This window comes from Mizuhopecten yessoensis, unplaced genomic scaffold (assembly GCF_002113885.1).
Source record: "Mizuhopecten yessoensis strain PY_sf001 unplaced genomic scaffold, ASM211388v2 scaffold9425, whole genome shotgun sequence".
NCBI lineage: Eukaryota > Metazoa > Mollusca > Bivalvia > Pectinida > Pectinidae > Mizuhopecten > Mizuhopecten yessoensis.
The window spans coordinates 120,949-131,924 of record NW_018408041.1 but is presented as its reverse complement, the minus strand read 5'-3'; the positions used below and the strand labels follow the sequence as shown (position 1 = coordinate 131,924).

Sequence of the window (10,976 nt, the reverse complement as noted above, 5' to 3'; positions counted from 1 at the left end):
AACCCCTCTCCATCTCACCGAGGTATTCATCCTACAGGTATGGGTGTGAACCCCTCTCCATCTCACAGAGGTATTCATCCTACAGGTATGGGTGTGAACCCCTCTCCATCCTACAGGTATGGGTGTGAACCCCTCTCCATCCTACAGGTATGGGTGTGAACCCCTTTCAATCTCACCAAGTATTCATCCTACAGGTATGGGTGTGAACCCCTCTCCATCTCACCGCCTCAAATCAACCATTCAAGTCTTCACAAACTCCGCTCGGTAAAGACTGAGTCGGTGGACAATGAGTGGTAAAGTAACACATTTCCAAATTAAATTGAAACCCCAGGTCTCCTATAGACATCAATGACCTAACTCACATTACCATAAAAAAGGCATTGTTGAGTTAAAGTGACTATACAAAATAGAAAAATTGGGGTGCGTGTAACTTTTTCCAGCAGAAGAGCTCAGTGGTGATGAGGAATACAAACAGAATAAGCAGCTGTTGACCTGGTAGTAGTATGTGAGATCCCCGATAGGAATCCCACACAGGTACTCAGGTGTCTTCTGGAGCAGAAAAAATATCAGCGAATAACTGAAATGAATTTACCTTTATCCATATTCCATTTGTCCACATCTAGAGTAGAGGGTCGGCATGTGGTCTACACAAGGGGACAGCCCTGCACAACCTAGGTGTTCACAACTAACCCTCTGCTCTATATTGACTGCATTTAATTTCCTTTTGTTCTCCTATTACGAGTATAATACAAAATCAAATTCCAGCCGTCTCAAATTGAATAACTTTGTGATAGCAGGAGTTATTGGTTATAAGAACGGATTACCGGCCCACGTCTGCACTCCAGTCTGAGCATAGTCTAGATATGGCCACCCGGTCAGGCTTGACCCTTTATAAGTTGTAACTTTACCTTGTTATGGTCTTATGTCATATGTGGCATAACGTGAAGAAAATCTCATCTAAGTCTTTAAACTGATTAAGGTTTTACACAGGTATACTAGGTAGCTGGTGATTCCACCAGTTTGTTGTATACATATATACACGGATGTTCAACAACACTAACAAACTGATCCTGTTACACTGACAGGCCATGGAGATAAAACACAGGGACCCACATCCTAACATATTAAATAGGACAGAGGTTCATATAAAACAGTAAGTCAGACACGACAGGTTATCATCTGGTCCTATACAACAGAATGTCAAATCTACCACATTATATATACAACAGTGTCAAATATAACACATGATGTGGAATGTAACACATGATGTCAAATAAAGAACAGGATGTCAAATATACAACAGTGTCACATATATACCACAGAGTGTCAAATATAACACATGATGTCAAACATAACACAAGATGTCAAATAAACAACAGAATGTCAAATCTACAACATAATACATACAACAGTGTCAGATATATACCATAGATTGTTAGATATACCACATGATGTCACAAATACCACATGATGTCAAATATACAGAACAAAGTCAAATATACCAAAAGATGGCATATATATCACATAATGACAAAAATACCACAGAATGACAAATATACCATTGGATGTCATATATACCACAGGATGTCAAATATACCACAGAATGTCAAATATACCACAGGATGTCAAATATACCACAGGATGTCAAATATACCACAAGATGTCAATTATAGGGTAGGATGTCAAATATACCACAAGATGTCATAAATACCACAGCATGTAAAACATACCACAGAATGTCAAATATACCACAAGATCGCAAGTATACAGTAGGATGTCAAATATACCACAAGATGTCAATTATACAGTAGGATGTCAAATATACCACAGAATGTCAAATATACCACAAGATGTCAATTATAGGGTATGATATGTCAAATATACCTCAAGATGTCATAAACACCACAGCAAGTCAAACATACATGTACCACAGAATGTCAAATATACCACAAGATGTCAATTAACTTTACTGGCAGGGGACTAAACAGAAATTTCAAGCAGTGTCAAAAATGTTGATATTGCTTTCTGATGGGTAAGAAAGTTATTTCACTTTGCTTCACCTATATGTGAAAAACAAATTCAATCTAGATATATTGCTTAAGTCTAAAGGTGAAAAACAGGAGACAGTGATATTTCAACCTAAGGGCCTCTAGATTCTGTCCAATACCAGCCTAGAGGCATTTCTGGATGTAAAAAATGTGTCATGTATGTTATCTTGGTTCACTAGCTATTACTCAATAGTCTTAGTCAGTAGAACATTTAACTGGCAAGGAAAATGGAAAGAAAATAAAGGCTCATATAGCCTGATAGACTGTCAATACATGTTGTTTTTACTGTGCCCATATTTGTGAATATTATATGAATAAAAGAACAAATAGATGAAAAACAAACTTATCCTTATTTCTCTTTACATATTTAATTTTTTAAAGATAACATTGTTGGAGAAAAAAATATTCCATTGATCTGCAGTAACAAAGGTTTATAATACGATTCAGTTACAACACTGAATACAAATAATTACACACCAGACAAAAAACATTTGTACAAGTATGGAGACTTCCAAAGTTATATGCTTTCATCTTGTATATTGAAGTATAGGTCAGAAATGTACAGTTTTATAAGCAGAATTGTAAACAGTTAAAATAAGCTATATTAAGGACACCTAACTTCTCACAATACCAACTCCTGTATCCTTATTCTATATTTGGTTATACATGCAGCTGCCTCATATTTACAAACCTTTGATCATGATGATTTAGAAATGAATTAGTAAAACACATATGAACAACAAATACTTCTGTACTTACTATTTGAAGTCATGATTTTAAATCCAGATATTTTCACTACTCCTTGTTTATATTACAGGTGCACATTGTTGTCCAGTAATGGTGCTACACATTCTGAACGAGTATAAGCATCTGACTGTACCTATTCCCTCCATACCTAGGCTGACCGTGCTCTGAGAAGTCCAATACAGTCAGTATGGTTACCTGTCCTACAAAGCCAGTAGGTCCAGTCGTGTGTGACACAACAGGTCAAATGCTGCAAACACTTTGGATGATGAAAACATTTTTATGAATGATTGTCCGTTTGCCATAAATCATGGAACAGTCGACACCAGCCATTCAAGGGCCTTGTTTTAATGCTCTGTGGGTTCCTATACTGGCAAGTCGGGCCTGTTTTATTGTCATTGTCGGCCATTCCTCCCTCTTCTCAGAGATGTAGATCTCCTAAAATGTGTGATATATGATTTTACTGTTGAGAGTTGTGGAGGTACTGGGCTAGGTCAAACAGCCCTGGTTTGTCGTTACAGAGCTCTGAATACCTCCATCAATCTCCTCTCTTTCTTTCAGTAAATCACATCAGGGAAGACGACTGTCCTAACCTTCGAAATAACTATAGCTCACATCCTCACTAGCATTTCATCAACCAAAAAATAATCACAACTTACTAAAAGAAAAGATTTATTGGAGAGTTTCCGTCGATCCTTCCAATTGTGTAGTAAATATTCCAGCTCTATGTTGTAATGAAATGTTGACTTATTAGATTTGGCTGGAACAATACTTCCAGTTTAAAAATAACAATCATATTACCAGTACCAAACAGCATATCCTTGTACGACGGTGGTTACAATAAACAGGTGTATTAATGAGATGAACAATACAACCACAGAAATACCTAAAAATAATATCTACAGGTTACACACTGTGATACAATGGCCTGTCCTGACCCAGGTATTTGTGGCTGTACATGTACAGTCCAATAATGATCAATGGTCAGCTTGCTGTGGTAGGTAAGATTTAAATAGGATAATTAATACAGGGGAGACACCTTGGCTAGAGATCCAAGTCTGTACCAGTCTGTACATTACCTCAGACCGTCTTCAATCAACCCTGCTTCCATTCAAATTGAAACTTTAAAGTAAAATTTCCCTCCTCTGCTGTTAATGTTTGCAGTATCTGAGAGAGTGTGTGTCCATAGCTGGAGGTTGTGCTGACAGTAAGTCCCTACTTGTGGATACTTTGTAGCACCTTTATGGCTCCTTTAGTTGTGCCTTAATACACCCAAGTGTAGGACCACAGGTTCCCGGCCACAGGTTCCAGGCCACAGGTTCCCGTGTAGTAGATCATGACCTGCTGATAAGCTCCTGTATAACCCGTATTGGTGTCATAATCACAGAACCGTCCACAATAGAAATTGTCTATTGACTACCCCTTTACGATCTCAGTCCTTCTCCAAATGTCTTCATTCAAACACCTTACCATCAAGTGGAGTCTACTTGATGCCATTCTATTGACGTTCGCTTCAATGAAGCAACATGTCTGAACCAATATCATTTTACTCGCAATGTTCTACTGCTTACAGGAGGCATTCATGTGTAAGATATTGGATTGTTTACAGGAGGCATTCATGTGTAAGATATTGGATTGTTTACAGGAGAGATTCATGTGTAAGATATTGGATTTGTTTACAGGAGGGATTCATATGTAAGATATTGGATTTGAAAGTTTTTGTTACCAGTTTACAATTATCAAGAGTTCTAACAAACAATTATTCCTAAGTAGGATTTTAAAATCAATAAAATTACAACTACCAGATAAGCATAATTACTGGGAAAGTCTATTGAGATCTATACATATAATGTTATCACAAATTTCTATAATCAGGTGTGTGGGTAATTGTATGGTATGGTTATATATTGTATGCATCTTATATTTATAAACTGAGGTGAGTGGGAACTTGTATGGTATATTTATATACTAAGATATGCGTGTAATCATATGGTATATTTATATACTAAGATATGCGTGTAATCATATGGTATATTTATATACTAAGATATGCGTGTAATCATATGGTATATTTATATACCAAGGTGTTTGTAATTTTATGGTTTTAAGATATATATATGTGTGTATGTAAGTGTAAGTGTATGTTATATCTATATATCATTACACATGGCCATAAGTAAAAATAGGTTCATCAGCTATAGATCAACTGACAGACAATTATCCACTACAAATTCTATATAAAAGTCATTCACCAAAAAAATGAAAATAATCTCTCAAATACACCATCCACCACGTAGGAATAGGGAACAATATACAATAAAAAAATAAAAAGCTGATCCCTTGATTCAACTATAAATTGACACCTCTTAGGCAGTTCAAGTTTATATTTAAACTTGACACCTTTATTAATGCAATTATTCCTCATATAGAAATGACAGGCTTAAGCTTTCCCATCAGCCTCTTTCATTTTTTTTACACAAACTGACATCATTGGTTATATAATTACTATAAAGGTATAAGGTCTGGTTTTTCTTGATTACCAGGTGCTACTGATTTCTTGAATTTATCAATGCCTGCCATAAAGAAATATTAGATTAAATGAAAAGATTCATATGTATATTCACATTTAAATTTCTGATTTCTACAAATTGTCTTCCATACATTAATTTGATGAAATCTGTCATAGTTTTAATTAAGCTTAGGTTGACCACAATTCAAAGGTTACAACAAAACTTTAAACACATAATTTTATTCAGCAAAGCACACTTAGAAAACACAGTTTAATAACCATTAACCATAAATCTATACTAATTTTAAAACTGATTTGTTATTTCTTAATAAAATCCATGTACTCAACCAAACAAAAATACCGGGGTATACACAATTCACTTAACACAGCCACACCTTAAAGAAAACTTCTTGCTAGAGAATAATAGATACGTATATATACAGCTGGTGACTGATGACAATGGTACTTTTCTCCCTGGTCAGGTCCGACAGGCACCAATGATGTGTGTCCACACCGACCGGAGAGATCAACCAGAGAGACCGGTAGGTGAGTGTGCCCAGTGCTTATACACAAGACGGGGCTCATTTTATTTGATTCCAAGGAATTTGGTAATACCTGCCACAAACATTCCCTGGCTTCATTAAATCCACGGCTCATTTGATCCGAGTTACAGTGTGACACTCTGATAAAAATTTAATCATACTGCGAAATTACTACCTACAATTTAGGGAAATAAACATTATGCCACAGCCCCACTGTATATAATATAGCCTTTTATTGAACACGCCTTTCAGAAAAGATAATTGAATTTGTGTGGTTGGGAGTTAACAGAGTGTAACAAATCTTCTGATTTGGACAATTTTCCCCTCATGCTCTGTTGATCAACACAAATATAAATAAAATAACAGACAGTTCGCTCTAATCTACACCCATTACTAGTACATTTCTTCACTTATCTCTTTCTTATGAAAACTTTAAAATATTTCAATGAATATTTATACAACAGCCAAGAAAACATTTATGTTTGTTTAACAAGTTCTTATGGGGCTGCAAAACTAATCAACATCTATTTGAACAGTGTAATGATACGAAACTAGTATATTTTAAAGTCCAAATCAACCAAAAAAGTAAATAAATTATTCTAAATGATTTACTTGATATCTGCAAAAACTTATAATTTATAAATATAATCAATTTGATAATACTAGAACATTAACAGGCCAGTAAGAGCCCCAGGCCTCCGCCAGAGACCCGCTAAATCTGCCACGTAGAAGAAACAACAGCATTGCTGCCATCATCTTTGATTGACCGGGCAATCAGAAGACAAGTTATAGCACTTTAGTCTGAAAGGCCTCGGCCAATCTGAAGGCATGGTGGCCATCTTAGATTAGGAACAAAATCGTAGAACAAAAGTTATAACCATACATATTTCAGCAAATCAGAAGTCACAGGAGATGACCTTTACCAGTGACCATCTTACATCAGAGTATCCTAGTTTTATGAATGTATTTATATAGGTTATCCAGCAATTACCTATTACCGCCAAAATGAACACTGCTAGATCAGCAATACAATATATAGACTTACTGAAAATAAACAAGTGATCCTGAAGGGATCTTGCAAATTGGTGCCTACCATCGTAAGATCTTCATTAGTTTTGATCTTTTCTCTTCTTATCTCTTATATATTGGAATGATAGTATTGTCAACAGTAAATGCATTTTAGTGGTAGCTTTGATTGAAACTTTATATGGCTAGGTTTGACAGTGTCCTTTCAAAGTTTGGTCATTGTTTTACCTAACAACTTAAATAGTTAAGTGTAACATATATAAAGAACAATACAGATCTGCCAAGTACTTCTTGAAAAGTAGTGATAACAAACTTGAACTGTCAAAATCCATGATGACTGCCTGTTGGCCATCTTGTTCTTTTGATCAGTCTCAAAATAAAACTTGCATTATTATGGACCAAGAGAATCTAAATATGAAATTTGAGAGAAAGATCTGTCAGGTACTTCTTAAAAATAGCAATAACAAACTTGGACTATCAAAAATCCAAGATGGCTGCCTGGCAGCTATCTTGTTTTAATAATAATAATGATGATAATATACAACATTTATATAGTGCCCTATATAATTTGTAAAATTACTCTAAAGCGCTTTACAACATATGGATTAGTTATAATTGTGAAACAAAAATGGCTTACAATCACCATTATACATTAAGCAATAAGATTATAATCATCTCAATGTGTACATAAATGAATAAATACAGGGTGGTATTTACATGACGTCTGTGCAAATAGTCTAAAATGCAGACGTGAAGAGGTGAGTTTTGATGTCCTGCTTGAATTTGGCCAGGGTATTTGACTTTCTAATAGCAGATGGTAAGCTATTCCACAACGTTGCCAAAACCCTCCCAAAGCACCGGTTTCCATATAGGTCACAGTACGAGTTTTTAAGACACACAACAATGATTCTGACTCTGACTGCAGTAATCGTGATGGCTGATACAGGGTAACAAGCTCCTGTCGGTACTGGGGAGCTGTTCTATTCAGTGCCTTGTATGTGTACACCAAAGTTTTGTAATGCGACCTGTATCGTACAGGTAACCAGTGCAATGAATATAGCACAGGTGAGATGTGCTCTCTCTTTCGAGTACGAGTAACCAGCCATGCTGTAGTGTTCTGGACCCTCTGCAGACGACTAGTTAGTTTGTCAGATATACCACAGAGCAGGGCTTTACCATAATCCAACAGAGAGGTAACAAGTGAATGCACCAAAATCTTGCATGCATCTGCAGTTATAAACTGCCGGATACAGACGATGTTCCTGATCTGGTAGTAACAGGATATGGCAATAGCGTTCACTTGTTTCTCCATGTTCAGTGAACTATTAAAGTATACCCCTAGGTTTTTAACAGCTGGGACAGTCTCAATAGTTCTGGCACCGACCTTGAGCTGGACAGCCAATGTTTGCTGACACTTTGAGGAAAAGACGATTATTAGTTCCGTCTTTACCTAATTAAGCTTTAGCATGTTGGTGTTCATCCAGGTACTGATATCTGTCAGACAAGCTTCCAGACTTTCTAAAATTATATCCAAACTGTCCTGTAGTTTGATGACCATCTAAATTTGTGTGTCATCAGCATAGCAATGATGGCAACAACAAATCTCTCTGATCAGTTTGGAGTACAGGCAACACTGTCCTAACACTGACCCTTGAGGAACCCCGAAATCTAGTACTTTGTCATGTGAGATGGTAGATCCGATGGCAACACACTGTCGTCGTTCACTCAGATAAGACTGTATCCAGGATAGTGCGGTATCAGTCACTCTATTAGAATGCTCCAGATGATGAGTTGTAAATGAAACATGCACAATTACAGACCAAAGGGAGCCTTCATATTAAATTTGAGAAAGCTACATCCAGTACCTTAAGATTAAGAGGTAGCAAGAATGATTTAAGGACAGACAAAGGATGGACCATTCACCTTTCTATAAAACAATACTATACATCATACTGCTGCCTGCACAAACCTAGCTGAGCCTTTTATCACATCACCCCAGTAGTCTAGACATATTGTTCAGGAAAAGACATAGTTCAACTCACCCAGCAGCTTCTGTGTGTCCGGCATGTTGGAGTCTGAGGCATCACTGGAGCTCCCCCTTGAACTCCCCCTTGAGCTCCCCCTCGAGCTCTCCCTTGAGCTCTGTCTGGCTACTGTGGATGCCAGGTCAGACATACCAGAGGATGCGCTACACGTATGTGACCAGGAACTTGATCTTGACATTGGTATATCATCCTTGTGTGGAAAAGTCAGTCGGACATCACTATGCCATGACATTTCACCCTTGGACAAGTCACCTCCTGGAGGGGAAAATCAACTTATAATGGTATTGTGTGGAGTGTGACAGGAATATTTAGGTGCTTCATTTCACTTGTACGGACTGTGACAGACAACATCAATAAACAGCCTGTAGTTAATGAAGCACCCCTCCACAAATGTTTTTTTAGATATAGATAAAAATATTAGAATTGAATAATTAGAAATATAAATCATTTCTGAAAATAAACCAGTACCACGAAAACATGATAAAGGTGAAATGAATAAAATATAATCAGCAACAGTGCTGCTTGGTGTAAAACTTTAGCAGGGCTAGCCCAGGATTTCAAACCCTGGACCTCACGATCAGAATATCATACGAAGTCGCTCTAACTAACTGAGCATCATGGTCAATAACAGTTATAATGTCTGAAACTAAATTAAGGGGAGGCTACTACATGTATACATACGAACAAGAATTGTACAGGAGTGGGCGTGTCACCTGCGCAGCCAACTCTGAGCAATCCCAAGCAAGCACTTTTAGTAAGGAAGCACTGCATCAAGATTGAGTTCAATCATCCCTAAGGAACTCAAGCTATTGCACAGAAACAGAGTTTCTATTTCTAGTAACAGTGACCTTTACCTTTGACCTTCGGACCTGAAAACCAATCCCAAGAAAGCACTATTGGTAAGGAAGCACTGTATGAAACTTGAGTTATTGCATGGAAACAGATTTTCTATTAATAGTAACGGTGACCTTGACCTTTGACTTACATACCTGAAATCCCAAGTAAGCACTATTGGTAAGAAAGCACTGTATGAAGTCTGAGCTTGATCAACCTAAAGAAACTCAAGTTATGGCACGGAAACAGATTTTATGAAAACAATTTAAGGAAAAAAAGTTAACACCAAAAATGAAGTACAGTGTTGCTATGTCAAGTGTGATACGGTAAAATGCGGAAAGTTGAAACTCGACAGAAAAACCGCCGCCACGGACACCAACAAAGTAATACCTATATGTTGCCTCACATTGCAGGCGACACAAAAACCAGTGGAATCTCTAATATTTTGACTGTAGTGGGACAGGGATCCTTAATATGATACCTATAAGTAGCTATTGATATCCTACTGTCACTGACACCTGACACAGCAGATCTCATTGGAGGAAAAATGTATTCAGTTACATAGAAAGGTATACCTTGATTTTGAAACGTTTTGTAAAACAAAGTAGGCTTAATGGAATCGTAGTCAACATGCACTTTCTTTCTTAATACAAAGCATCTGTTAATGCAAAAATAGTACAACTATGAAATAATACAAATTGCAGTACATAACAGAATTATAAAGAATGATGTTAGTGAAGACCTGACAGAAACATTTAGCGAGGCTGATAATCAAAACTCTTAAAACTCCCACCATTTCACATAGTTACCATTGGCAATGCCATCATCACAATTATCTCCAGACTTTGTTCCTGAGGAAAAATCTTTCCCTTCAACACTTGACAAGTACATTTGAACCAGAAGCCATTTTGACTGTAAGATATCGGCTCTGTTGTTTCCCTGTGCCATTGCCAGCAGTACACAATGGGAAGGATGTCACATCCACACCAGCTCTGATGATTAACTTCTTAAATCTTAAAAAAGTTATGTGGTATTTGGGACAGACCTAACTTAAATGCTGTCAGAACAATCTCAGTGATAATCTTGAAATAAGATAATGATGATTTAACCCAGAGAATAGGTCACAGTTTCCATTAATGCTATACAGGCTCCAGCAATAAATGTTGAATTTATGTATGGCTGGCTTCACTGTGAAAAGGCACCCAAGATTTGTGTGACATTAATTAAA

At 36.8% G+C, this 10,976-nt stretch overlaps 1 protein-coding gene across 1 annotated transcript in view; it reads right to left on the bottom strand.

Moving 5' to 3' along the window:
- LOC110458088 (myosin-2-like) overlaps positions 1–10,608 on the bottom strand; it is a 56,301-nt gene extending 45,693 nt beyond the window's left edge. The window contains exons 1-2 of the mRNA XM_021509653.1: positions 10,558–10,608; positions 8,912–9,169 (exon numbers count right to left, since the gene is read on the bottom strand). Coding sequence (XP_021365328.1) covers positions 8,912–9,146 — 235 coding nt within the window. The 5' untranslated portion in view covers positions 9,147–9,169; positions 10,558–10,608. The remainder of the gene's footprint in view (positions 1–8,911; positions 9,170–10,557) is intronic.
- Between the last annotated feature and the right edge of the window lie 368 nt (positions 10,609–10,976).